The 14,636-nt window shown below is 38.3% G+C and overlaps 1 protein-coding gene and 1 pseudogene across 1 annotated transcript; both read right to left on the bottom strand.

Annotated features, from left to right (window-relative positions):
• Positions 1-269: 269 nt before the first annotated feature.
• Positions 270-1,261, bottom strand: LOC123948661 (annotated as a pseudogene).
• A 7,445-nt stretch (positions 1,262-8,706) lies between these two features.
• Positions 8,707-9,648, bottom strand: LOC123948660 (olfactory receptor 4C45-like). Its single transcript, XM_046015848.1, has one exon. It carries the CDS (start codon positions 9,646-9,648, stop codon positions 8,707-8,709), a length of 942 nt encoding a protein of 313 aa, XP_045871804.1.
• Positions 9,649-14,636: the final 4,988 nt, after the last annotated feature.

Below are 14,636 nucleotides of genomic sequence, written 5' to 3'. Positions count from 1 at the left end.
CTCAGAGATTTTCTATAGGTTGTGATAAATAATGCTGAATTGCAATGTCCCTTTGATCAACAACTTGAAAATACAGAACGTTTTCTGATTGGAGGAAACTTTAGTCATCATTTAATCAAATATTGATATGAAGGAGGAGCATTAAAGATTACAAAAAGCACAGGGAGCATAATATAGTTAAGCTCACATATTTTGACTTTAAGACCATCATCCTTTCTATAGCCCTATTTGTTCTTAAAAGATGAATAATCGTTTTTTTTTTTTCTTCTCTAGGCCCATGAATTGTTACTCAAGATTACTCTGTGGCTCCAGGCCTTCCTCATGGCATATTTCACCTCTGAGCTTCTGAGGGTATAGTTTAAAGGGTTTAACATGGGGGTTATTATAGTATAAAACACAACCACTACTTTGTCAATGGGAAAGGTGACCATGCGCCGAAAGTACACGAATATACAGGGTACAAAGAATAGGACAACTACAGTAACATGGGAGACACAGGTGAACAGAGCCTTACAGTGTCCTTCAATACCGTGAGTTCTTAGGGAGTAAAGGATGAGGACGTAGGAGGTGAGAAGAATAGAAAAAACGAGGAGACACATCAGCCCTCTGTTGGCGGCAACAAAAAGTCCAAAAATGTGAGTGTCAGTGGAAGAGAGTTTTAGTAGAGGGAAAAGGTCACAGATGAAATGGTCAATGACATTGGAGCCACAGAAGGACAACCAGACTATAAAAAGAATCTGAATCAGAGCATGAAAAAATCCTCCAGCCCAGGCCATGGCCACCAGGTGGCCACACATTTGCCTGCTCATGGTGATCCTGTAGTGTAGGGGTTTGCAGATGGCCAGGTAGCGGTCATAGGCCATCACTATGAGCAGGATGATCTCCATTCCTCCAAAGAAATGCTCTGCAAAGAGCTGAGTCATGCACCCGCTGAAGGAGATAGTTTTCTTTTCCGTGAGTAAGTCAAATATCATTTTGGGAACAATGGTAGAAGAGCAGCAGCTGTCTACAAAGGACAAGAAAGACAGAAAGAAATACATGGGAGAGCCCAGGGCTCTGCTGGTGTTGATTGTCATGACAATGAGTAGGTTGCCTGCCACAGTGAGAAAGTAGATTATCATAAACACAGTACAGAAGAGTGTCTGCACATCTGGGTCCTATGTCAGGCCAAGAAGGATGAATTCAGTCATGTTGTTCATTTGTTCTGGGAATCCACTTTGGCATCTGGATAATTGATTTGTCTGTGAATAGCACAGGGATTGCAGTTATGGCAGATAGATTTTGATCAAGCAGATCATTTCTGTCAGGATTGATTTCTGTGATACTGGTGGAAACCGAAGAGGATAAACTCAGACTTTGAATTGGCCCATATTACTAGTTATATAATGAACACATAGCTTCTTCACCCTCTTACTGACACACAGACATATGTGTGTACACATACACAATACACTCATGCATATGCACAAACACAGTTTTAAAAATGTAGGCCCCTTCCTGTAATTGCACAGGGATCAGTATTCTCTGAACAACTGCCACAGTATTTTCTCCCCTTGGAACACCAGAATGAGAGGAGGAGCAGAGGAGGAACAGAGCTTGAATTCATGAGAAGCTCCTGCTCAGTGTTTCTTCTCTAGTCACCTGTGCTTCTGAGGATAAGCTGTAGTTGTTATCTTGGTGTTTGTAGCTTGTTTCCATGTGACCATAAAACATCTGGCATATTCAATCTGAAATTAAGAATGATGTCATCACATTTTTCAAAAATTGAGTGAATATTTATAGATCCTGGATATCAGCCTTTTGTCCCTACTGTCATTTGCAAATATCTTCTCCCATTCCGTGGGTTGCCTCTTTGTTTTGTTGACTGTTTCCTTTGCTGTTCAGAGCTTTTGTTCTTGAATAAGTCCCAAAAATTCATTTTTGCTTTTGTTTCCTTTGCCTTTGGAGACATATCTTGAAAGAAGTTGCTGGGGCTGGGGCGCCTGGGTGGCTCAGTGGGTTAAAGCCTCTGCCTTCAGCTCAGGTCATGATCCCAGGGTCCTGGGATCAAGCCCCACATCGGGCTCTCTGCTCAGCAGGGAGCCTGCTTCCTCCTCTCTCTGCCTGCCTCTCTGCCTACTTGTGATCTCTGTCTGTCTAATGGGTGGATGAAATCTTTAAAAAAAAAAAAGAAGTTGCTGGGGCTGATATCAAAGAGGTAATTGCCTATGTTCTCCTCTAGGATTCTGATGGATTCCTGTCTCACATTGAGGTCTTTTATCCATTTTGAGTTTATCTTTGTGTGTGGTGTAGAAGAATGGTCGAGTTTAATTCTTCTACATATAGCTGTCCAATTTTCCCAGCACCATTTATTGAAGAGACTGTCTTTTTTCCACTGTATTTTCCCCCCTGCTTTGTCAAAGATTATTTGAGCATAGTGTTGAGGGTCCATATCTGGGCTCTCTACTCTGCTCCACTGGTCTATGTGTCTGTTTTTATGCCAGTACCATGCTGTCTTGGTGATCACAGCTTTGTAGTAAAGGTTGAGATCAAGCAACGTGATGCCACCCATTTTGTTTTTCTTTTTCAACATTTCCTTAGCAATTCGGGGTCTTTTCTGATTCCATTCAAATTTTAGGACTGTTTGCTCCAGCTTTTTGAAAAATACTGGTGGAATTTTGATCGGAATGGCATTAGAAGGGAGTTGAGGGAGGTTGGAAGGGGAGATGAACCATGAGAGACTATGGACTCTGAAAAACAATCTGAGGGTTTTGAAGGGGTGGGGGGTGGGAGGTTGGGGGAGCCAGGTGGTGGGTGTAATGGAGGGCATGTATTGCATGGAGCACTGGGTGTGGTATATAAACAATGAATTCTGTTACACTGACAATAAATAAATAAATAAAAATAATGAAAAATTTTTTTTTTTCATTTTTGCTCTAGGCAGTATAGACATTTTAACAATGTTTATTCTTCTGATCCATGAGCATGGAATGGTCTTCCATCTTTTTGTGTCTTCTTTGATTTCTTTCATGTGTGTTCTGTAGATCCTTGAGTACAGATCCTTTACCTCTTTGGTTAGGCTGATATCCAGGATCTATAAAGAACTTCTCAAACTCAACACACACAAAACAGATAGTCATGTCAAAAAATGGGTTGAAGACATGAACAGACACTTCTCCAACGAAGACATAAAAATGACTATCAGACACATGAAAAAATGTTCATCATCACTAGCCATCAGGGAGATTCAAATCAAAACCACATTGAGATACCATCCTACACCAGTTAGAATGGCCAAAATTAGCAAGACAGGAAATAACCTGTGTTGTAGAGGATGTGGAGAAAGGGGAACCCTCTTACACTGCTGGTGGGAATGCAAATTGGTGTGGTGACTTTGGAGAACAGTGTGGAGATTCTTTAAGAAATTAAAAATAGAACTTCCTTATGACCCTGCAAATGTACTACTGTGTATTTACCCCAAAGATGCAGATGTAGTGAAAAGAAGAGCCATTTGTACCCCAATGTTTATAGCAGCAATGGCCACGGTTGCCAAACTGTGGAAAGAACCAAGATGCCCTTCAAGGGATGAATGGATAAGGAAGATGTGGTCCATATACACAATGGAGTATTATGCGTCCATCAAAAAAGATGAATACCCAACTTTTGTAGCAACATGGACGGGACTGGAAGAGATTATGCTGAGTGAAATAAGTCAAGCAGAGAGAGTCAATTATCATATAGTTTCACTTATTTGTGGAGCATAAGAAATAACTGGAGGACATGGGGAGATGGAGAAGTGAAGGGAGTTGAGGGAAATTGGAGGGGGAGATGAACCATGAGAGACTATGGTCTCTGAGAAACAATCTGAGGGGTTTTGAAGGGGCGGGAGGTGGGAGGTTGGGTGAGCCTGGTGGTGGGTATTATGGAGGGCACATATTGCATGGAGCACTGGGTGTGGTGCATAAACAATGAATTCTGGTACACTGAAAAAAAATTTAAAGAACAAAATATTAAAAATATTAGTCAGAGAAAGACAAAAAAAATTGGGGGAATATTTGAGACCCCAAAAGTTATACCATTCATTTAGATTTGTGAGATTTTACAACCCATTGAAACAGAATTAGAAGAGTATTATCAACAGGAAAAAAGAAGTATATCCTTAAGATGTTGAAAGAGCATGAATCTATGCAAAATTTTCCAGATGTATTTGAAACTTTAGAATTCACTGTTTTGACAACTTGTTACATATAATTTCCAAGGGTATTTTGAATATAAAAACTCGGTTTAAGGAAGACTGGGAAAAACTCTCTGGGTGTATTTAGAAAACACATTCTTTAAAGGTGCAGAAACAAATCATCCCTATTTGTCAGAGTATGTTCTTTACAACCAGATAGACTGTTTCTTCAGTCTGTACTCACTTCTTGGCAGCCAGGTAATTATATGTACAGACCTTATTCTTACTATGTCTTAATTTTCTCACATATAAAAAAAGTAATATAGCAAATATTATAGTGTAGTTGAAGAATATCATTATTTCAGAGAGCAAAGTTTTATCCCAATGGTAAAATACAGCTTTCTACACACTCCAAGTTTGTGAAAGTAGAATTAAAATGAAAATTCCTGAATATAATTACTTTTACCCTTGAAATAGGTGATTATTATAATATTAAAAAAGACCATAAATGAAGCAAAATGAAGTATTCAAGAAGTTAGAAAACAACCAGTTATATTCAGAAAAAAGTTTGAATGCAGAGATCAGTATATGTCATTAGAAAAATACTAGATTTGAATATAGGACTAGAAGTCCTAGCCTCAGCATTCAAACAACAAAAAGAAATTAAAGGCATCTATATCAGCAAAGAAGAAGTCAAACTATCAGTATTTGCAGATAATACGATACTATATGTGGAAGACCCAAAAGACTCCACTCCAAATCTGCTAGAACTTGTACAGGATTTCAGTAAAGTGTCATATCAAATCAATGCACAGAAGTAAATTGCATTTCTTTACACCAACAGCAAGACAGAACAAAGAGAAATTAAGGAGTCAATCCCATTTACAGCTGCACCCCAAACCATAAGATACCTAGGAATAAACCTAACCAAAGAGGCAAAGAATCTATACTCAGAAAACTCTAACGTACTCATGAAAGAAATTGAGGAAGACACAAAGAAATGGAAAAATGTTCCATGCTCATGGATTGGAAGAACAAATATTGTGAAAATGTTTATGCTACCTAAAGCAATCAACACATTTAATGCAATCCCTATCAAAATCCCATCCATTTTTTTCAAGGAAATGGAATAAATAATCCTACAATTTATATGGAACCAGAAAAGACCTCAAATAGCCAGAGGAATATTGAAAAAGAAAGCCAAAGTTGGTGGCATCACAATTCCAGACTTCAAGCTCTAGTACAAAGCTGTCATCATCAAGACAGCATGGTACTGGCACAAAAACAGACACATAGATCAATGGAACAGAATAAAGAGCCCAGAAATATACCCTCAACTCTATGGTCAACTAATTTTCAACAAAGCAGGAAAGAATGTCCAATGGAAAAAAGATAGTCTCTTCAACAAATGGTGTTGGGAAAATTGGACAGTCACATGCAGAAAAATGAAATTGGACCATTTCCTCACACCACACATGAAAATAGACTCAAAATGAATGAAGGACCTCAATGTGAGAAAGGAATCCATAAAATCCTTGAGGAGAACACAGGCAGCAATCTCTTCAACCTCTGCTACAACAACTTCTTTCTAGGACCATCACCAAAGGCAAGGGAAGCAAGAGCAAAAATGAACTATTGGGACTTCATGAAGATCAAAAGCTTTTGCACAGCAAAGGAAACAGTTATCAAAACCAAAAGACAACTGACAGAATGGGAGAAGATATTTGCAAATGACATATCAGATAAAGGGCTAGTACTCAAAATCTATAAGGAATTTATCAAACTCAACACCCAAAGAACAAATAATCCAATCAAGAAATGGGAAGAGGACATGAACAGACATTTATGCAAAGAAGATATCCAGATGGCCAACAGACACCTGAAAAAGTGCTCCACATCATTCAGCATCAGGGAAATACAAATCAAAACAACAATGAGATGCCACCTCACACCAGTCAGAATGGCTAAAACTAACAATTCAGGAAATGACAGATGCTGGAGAGGATGCGGAGAAAGGGGAACCCTCCTCCACTGTTGGTGGGAATGCAAGCTGGTGCAACCACTCTGGAAAACAGCATGGAGGTTCCTCAAAAAGTTGAAAATAGAGCTACCCTTCAACCCAGCAATCGCACTACTGAGTATTTACCCTAAAGATACAAATGTAGTGATCCAAAGGGGCATGTACACCCGAATGTTTATAGCAGCAAGGTCTACAATAGCCAAACTATGGAAAGAACATAGATGTCCATCAACAGATGAATGGATAAAGACATGGTGGTTTTATATATATATATATATATGTGTGTGTGTGTGTATATATATATATATATACACATATATATATGTGTGTGTGTATATATATATATACACATATGTATATATATATACACACACATATATATACACACACAATGGAATACTATGCAGCCATCAAAAGAAATAAAATCTTGCCATTTGCAACAACATGGAAGGAACTAGAGGGTATTATGCTGAGCAAAATAAGTCAATCAGAAAGATAATTATCATATGCTCTCCCTGATATGAGGACTTTGAGAGACACGGGGGCTTGGGGGGTAGGAAAGGAGTAAATGAAAGAAAATGGGATTGGGAGGGAGACAAAGCATAAGAGACTCTTAATCTCACAAAACAAACTGAGGGTTGCTGGGGGGAAGGGTGTAGGGAGAGGGTGGTTGGGTTATGGACATTGGGGAAGGTATGTGGTATGAAGTGTGTAAACCTGGCGATTCACAGACCTGTACCCCTGGGGCTAATAATACATTATATATTAATAAAAAATACTAGATTTGATAAATATATGCAAAAATTTTTTATATTTCAAAAAGACAAGTAATTGAGCACAAATATAACTGATAATGGGATAAACTTAAAAATACCAATATGGTCATATGTGTTTTGTAGTTTCCAGAGTATAGATTCTTTACCTCTTTGGTTAGGCTTGTTCCAAGGTGTCTTATGGTTTTTGGCGCTATTGTAAATGGAATTGAGCCCCTAATTTATCTTTCTAGAGTTACATGTTAGCGTATAGGAAAGGAACTGATTTCTATGCATTGATTTTTGTATCCTGTCACAGTAATGAATTGCTGTATGAGTTCTAGTAATTTAGGAGTGGAGTCTTTGGATTTCCTTTCTTTGCTTTTATAGATTTTTTAAAATTTTATTTTATTTTTTTTTCAGTGTTCCAAGATTCATTGTTTATGTGCCACACCCATTGCTCCATGGAAGATGTGGTCTTTTTTTTTTTTTAATTTGTTTATTTACAGCATAACAGTGTTCATTGTTTTGGCATCACACCCAGTGCTCCATGCAGTACATGCCCTCCCTATTACCCACCACCTGGTTCCACAACCTCCCACCCCCCCGCCCCTTCAAAACCCTCTGGTTGTTTTTCAGAGTCCATAGTCTCTCATGGTTCATCTCCCCTTCCAGTTTCCCTCAACTCCCTCTCCTCTCCATCTCCCCATGTCCTCCATGTTATTTGTTATGCTCCACAAATAAGTGAGACCATATGATACTTGACTCTCTCTGCTAGACTTATTTCGCTCAGCATAATTTCTTCCAGTCCCGTCCATTTTGCTACAAAAGTTGGACTGTTTCTGAATCTCTCCTAGCATTTCATTATGTACCTGTTATGAATTATTTTCTGTAATCCAGATCTGTGGTCATTGTTCAGTTTGTGACACAGACTTGTTCCTACATCACTGGTCATTTCCAGCTGTTCAGACTTTACCCTTGTCCATGTCTGAAACACATCTTTAACATACAGTTATTTTCTGCCTTAAGTCTATGGACTTGATCGCTCCTATTTCTTTTGCATCAGCAGTTCTTCCTCTAATATTTCTGTACACAATTGCATACTACAGGAAACAGAGGTGATGTAATTTTTAAAAAGTATATTTCTGTACAAGTGTTCTTTTCTTAGACTTGTAAGAAGTAAAGGGTTTTTATTGCTGTGTTTCAGGAGCATGTATAAATGTCTAAAATTTAGGAAGATCAGAAAAAGTATATTTGGATGAAAGTACTTCTTGAAGACTCCCTGGTATTCTGTACGTTTTTGCATATATAGTTTTACTCTTTTGAAATAAAACTTCATACTAGCTGTAGTGTGGTGTGTAAGGAGTGCTCAGGAATATTGCTGCTTCCTTGTTTCATACCCACAATCAGAGCAACATTATGACTTCTGTGGTTCCTTGCTATTTTGTCCTCATGAGTCCTTCTCCTTCATTAAAAATATTAAAATTACATTTTCTGACAGCATTGGTATAAAGATGACTATACTGCAAGTTGGATTTGGATTACGTTCATTTTTTCCTCCTATTTTAAAAGAAATTAACCACTTCCAGGGCTCCTTGAATTATTGTGGGCCCTAGGCACCATGCCTACTTTGCCTTAATGGGTATGTTGATCCTGCCCACAATACATATACTTCCAAAAAAAAGTGATCCAGACAGGATAATTAACTGTCCCATGTTTAATCAACTAAGAAGGGGAATAAATCTCTCTAAATTTTTACTAGATATTTTTATGTAAATACTCTAATCCCAAGTTTCATTGCCACCAATTTTCATTATTTGCCCCCAGAGTTTCTTCATCACATTTTTCACTTCTGCATTTCTGAGGGTGTAGATTAAAGGGTTTAACATGGGAGTTACTATGGTGTAAAACACGGCTACAGCTTTGTCAGAGGGAAAGGAGGTCATGGGTCTCAGATACAGGAATGAACAAGGTACAAAGAATAAGATGACAACAGTGACATGAGAAGTACAGGTAGACAGGGCTTTGCGACGCCCTTCAGAGCTTTTAGTCCTCAGGGAGCGCAGGATGACAATATAAGAAGCAACCAGCATAGAAAAAATGAGCAGACATAGTGACCCACTGTTGGCAGCAATCATGGGCCCCAAAGTGTGAGTGTCTGTACAGACTAGTTCCAGGAGAGGTATCAAATCACACAAAAAATGATCAATGATATTGGGGCCACAGAATGGTAACTGGATCATGAACAAAACCTGGATTCCTCCATGAATAAAGCCTAAAATCACAGCCATTCCCACCAAGAAAGCACAGACAGGTTGGCTCATGATGGTCATGTAATGCAAGGGCTTACAGATGGCTACATAGCGGTCATAGGCCATGACAGCTAATAGGATGATCTCTGCTCCAGCAAAGAAATGTTCAGCAAAGAGCTGAGTCATACAGCCATTGAACGATATGGTGTTCTTGTCAGAGAGCAAGTCAGAGATCATTATTGGTGCTATGGACGAAGAGTAGAAACCATCTATAATGGACAAGTAGGACAGGAAAATGTACATGGGACATCCCAGGGCTGGGCTGATAAAGATGGTGACGGAGATAAGGAGGTTACCTGCTATTGTGATCAAGTAGGTGATTAAAAACACAGCAAGTAAGAATTTCCTCAGTCCTGGATTCTGGGTCAGTCCCAATAGTATGAATTCTGTTACGTTGCATGTCCTTCCCATGGAGTCAGCTTCAGTTATAAGTACATGGTCCATCTGGAGAGATCACAATAATTCTGAGTAGTATTTTAAATTCAACACTGAAAAATTCCATCTCTCTTTAGTCCTAGCCTCTTGGATTGATGGAGACACACCTTCCACTCACCTCTACTTTGGAAACAGTTATAAAAAGGAATATAAAGAAGTAAAATTTTCTTATTTATATAATTTGAATAGTGACAAGATGTCACAAACACCAGACTTAAAGCAACATGTTATTATGACTGTTGACTTATGATTGACTTCCAAACCCTGGCTCTAAAACCTTTCAGATGGCTTTCTGTCACATTTTTGGAACAAATTTCATCAGTGACAGTGATTTTCTTGTATATTTGCCCATCATCACTAATCTGTTTAGCTATGGGAATATAATATTCTTTAAAATTCAGCTCTATATCAGATAGGAAGGTGTCATCCTTATTGTTTCTGTACCAGCAGTGTTCTTTGAGCTAGGATTCCTTTCTGTCAAATGAATGCACAAACACACAGAGCTGCAGATGGAGTGTTTCCTCTTAGGAGGCCAAGGAACTCTCTTTATAACAGATGTTTGAGCCACATTCACTCAACTGCCCTGGATGTTTTGTCTGGCTAAACATGACTATTACATACTCCTTTTTCCAACATCTTTGGATACAGATTTGGAAGTGGCACAAAGTTCCCTGAAAACTCTTCAGTATTTTGCAAATGAATTTTCTGTGTGACTGGTCTTTCATCCCATAAAGAATAATGTTCTGGAATAGATTTATAAACATAGTCAGATTTTACACATGGAATTAAATGGGTCATAAAGATTCCTTGAATTTCCTCTCATTGAGAAAGAAATGTTATCTAAGATAATAAAAATTTTCTTTGACTATATGTTTAATCAATTAAGAGGAACATGAAGTTTTTAGTCCTAACTGGTGGAAAAATTGAATATATATAAGAATATATTCTTTTTTTGAATGATCTTTAGGACTTTTTATTCCTTCTCCTCCTCTTTTTCTCTTTTTCTCCCATCCCTGCCAAAAACATAACTACATATTTTTTCTCAAACTTTCTGGATGCAGAAGTCAGTATCATGACCTTCCAGCTTCAATAAAGGTGAAGAAAGATGTCTTTTGTTTTCCAGAAAGCTCTGTGTCTTTAGTCATTTCTTCTCTATTCATGGCTGCTATAGGTGGCAACTATGTGATTCATCATCCTTAATAGATTTAATCCACAAATTCTAACTTCAGTGTGGCACATGGGAATCATGAAAAGGGAAACAATCTCAAATAATCCCATATAGAAGCATACCAAAGCAGTCTCCTTCTACATACACGTTAACCACAATGTTATAAAAGTGACCTTAGTAGTTCTCAACAGCACTGTGTGTGGCAACATTTCAGATCACGTTTTCTATGGATATTTTATATGATCCTGTTCAAATTCATTTGTAGAGGAAAAGATTACCTTCACTTCATGGCATCTAGCTGTAAAAACTATTTGGTCAAGACAATTTGAGTATAGTAAGTTAAATCTGCTTAAAATTTGTGGACAAAGATTTAGTTATTACTGACCTGGATCTAGTTGATTGTGGGTTCCACTGTTTCTCAGTTGTACCCAGTGATTGTTTCTTCCCCTGAAGGCATAGCGCCACAGCTGCACACACAGTATGAAATTAACAAGTGGGAAACTGGAATTCTCTCTCTAGACAACTCTCCCAGTCTTCTTGGTCATTTTAGTTTATTTTGGTTTCCATTACTAGGCTGAACTTATTCAGAAAATGAGCTATTTTAGTTGGGAAACTTCAGTAGCTTTCTGATTTAATTTCTATTCACTTTCTTGGCTTCGTGTGAAAGTGTAAACACATCTTCAAAATACAGATACTTTTCAGATCTCAGAACTATCCTCAGTCTCAATTAAAAACAATGGGAACAAGGAAAAATTCTTCAGAAAAAGCTGGTATAGGGGACTATAAAATGAAAAGTGCATCAGATCCACTTGATTATACATTGTTTTTCAAATCCTTTCTGCCAAATTTATGTTTCCTAACAAGTGCATGGGAAGTATCGAGAAAGTTCTTATTAAGCCTGATTTAAGCCCTCCTTTTAACCCATTAAGCTTGGGAGCAATGTCTCCCATATAAATCTTAAGCTTGTTGGTACACTCTTTGCTGCTGTCCTTTACTTAAATATCCTGTAATTCTTTCTTCCTGATTCTAGAAAAATATTTAAATAGACTTTGGCAGAGTTCCTGCACTTTGGTAATGCACTGACCTCTCAAGTCCTCAGAGGATTAGTAATTGGTCCTGTTGGAATCTTTGCTAGAAGCCTCAGCCACTGTCTTTCACTTACTCCCCCTTTGTACCCACAAACATCATTAGAGGCCAGTTGATCTTTGTGAAACATGTGTCTGTCGCTAGAGTTTAGGATGAAATTTTGGTATGAAAAGTAGGAAAGCTTCCTGACAGGGCTTTGCTGTTCGTTTGGATGTTGTTGAGCCTGGCACAGGATAGGGGGCGGTTTTAGGCATAGATTAGTGTTCAGAGAATGGATTTTCTTCTGAAAACGTGTCTGTTCTAACTAACAGGGTTGTCCTGAGAATGGAAATGCCAGTTTTCAAGGTATGTGCCATGTTATTCCCGGAGACTGACATTTTCATTAGTGACCGACAAAGGAGACTCAGATGGCAGAATTCTCAGCTAAGGAAGATTGGGTAGTTTATGAGCCATAGATCCATCAACTTCTTCTGGTGTGTGTATCTTGATGACAGGTCCTCATGATGTGTTCATGGGAATATAGCTTTTCTCTCTATCCTGCAGGAAATAATTATGGAGATGTACAGAAAAGAGCAATGCTTCCACATGGTAGGCATTGAGAAAATAACACCAAGGCAAACATTTTCTATAAAGACATTCAGAGGTAGAGGATGGAAACAGTATAGAAGGGAGGCTCCACTATAAACTTATCCCTCAGTTTCTGATGTGTTGAAGAGCTGGATGAAATCTTGCACAAAATCACCTTGAAAAAAAAAATCAATGTTTATCTTTATAGAAACTGATATACTCCTGAAATCCCGCACCACAGTTGGAAAGAGTGCCTTCAGCCCTGTCCTCAACAGTTAACAATTTTGCTCACAGTCTGTCCTTCTCCCCGTTTTTTTTTTTCCTATTGTGGTAAATACACATAATATAAAATCTACAATTTTAACCATTTTCATTTTTTAATTTTTAAGATTTTATCTTTATTTTAGATAGAAAGAGTGAGAGAGAGAGAGAGCATGACCAGGGGCAGAGGGAGAGGGAGAAGCAGACTGCCTGCTAAGCAGGGAGCAAGGTGAGGGGCTTGATCCCTGGACCCCAGGATCATGACCTGAGCTGAAGGCAGGCACATAACCCACTGAGCCTCCCAGGCACCTGTAACCATTTTCAACAGTACAGTTCTGTCTCATTAAGTACATTCACATTGTGTGCAAACATCACCACTAACCATCTCCAGATTTTTTCATCTTTTCATTAAAAAAATCCATATCCTTTAAACAATCACTGCTCATTTCTTCTTTACCCATCTTCAGAAAACACTGTTTGCTTTCTGGTTCTTTTGAGTGGGACTATATTAAATATTTCATATAAGTGGACTATTGCAGGGTTTCTTCTATGACTGGCTTATTTTGCTTAGAGTAATGCCCTCAAGTTTCATCCTTGTGGTCACAAAGGACAGGGTTTCCTTCCTTTATAAAGCTGAAAAGTATACCATGTCTGTATATATTTCATTACTTGTTTCAAAGCTTTGTATCCATTGATGGACACTGAGGTTGTTTTCCCATCTTAGCTACTATGAATATGCTGAAATGAGCAATAGGAGTGCAAAGAATTCCTTGAGATCCTGATATAAGTAGTTCTTGATAAACACCCAGGTGTGGGATTGTTGGATCATATGGTATCTTATTTTAATTTTTTGGAGAACCTCCATCCCATTTTCCATAGCGACTATACGAATTTACATTCTTATCATCAGTGAACAAGGGTTCTTTTTCTCCACATCCTTACTAATACTTGTTATGTTTTGTCTTTTGATACTGGCCATTTAAAAAATTTTTTTTTATATTTATTTATTTATTTTCAGTGTAACAGTACTCATTGTTTTTGCACCACACCCAGTGCTCCATGCAATATGTGCCCTCTCTATTACCCTTCTCCTGGTTCCTCAACCTCCCACCTCCTGCCCTTTCAAACCCTCAGGTTCTTTTTCAGAGTCCATAGTCTCTCATGGTTCATCACCCCTTCCAATTTCCCACAACTCCCTTCTCCTCTCCATCTCCCCATGTCCTCCATGTTCTTTGTTATGCTCCACAAATAAGTGAGACCATATGATACTTGACTCTCTCTGCTTGACTTATTTCACTCAGCATAATCTCTTCCAGTCCCATCCATGTTGCTAGAAAAGTTGGGTATTCATCCTTTCTGATGGAGTCATAATACTCCATCATGTATATGGACCACATTTTTCTTACCCATTCATCCATTGAAGGGCATCTTGTTTCTTTCCACAGTTTGGCGACCATGGCCATTGCTGCTATAAACATTGGGGTACAGATGACTCTTCTTTTCACTACATCTGTATCTTTGGTAAATACCCAGCAGTGCAATTGAAGGGTCATAGGGAAGCTCTATTTTTAATTTCTTGAGGAATCTCCACACTGTTCTCCAGAGTGGCTGCACTAACTTGCATTCCCACAAACAGTATAAGAGGGTTCCCCTTTCTCCACATCCTCTCCAACACACGTTGTTTCCAGTCCTGCTAATTTTGGCCATTCTAACTGGTATAAGGTGATATCTCAATGTGGTTTTAATTTGAATCTCCCTGATGATGATGAGCATTTTTTCATGTGTCTGATAGCCATTTGTATGTCTTCATTGGAGAAGTGTCTGTTCATATCTTCTGCCCATTTTTTGATATGATTATCTGTTTTGTGTGTGTTGAGTGTGA

This window comes from Meles meles, chromosome 8 (genome assembly GCF_922984935.1).
Source record: "Meles meles chromosome 8, mMelMel3.1 paternal haplotype, whole genome shotgun sequence".
NCBI lineage: Eukaryota > Metazoa > Chordata > Mammalia > Carnivora > Mustelidae > Meles > Meles meles.
Note: the sequence above shows the minus strand (reverse complement) of the source record. Positions and strands in the feature narration are given on the sequence as shown.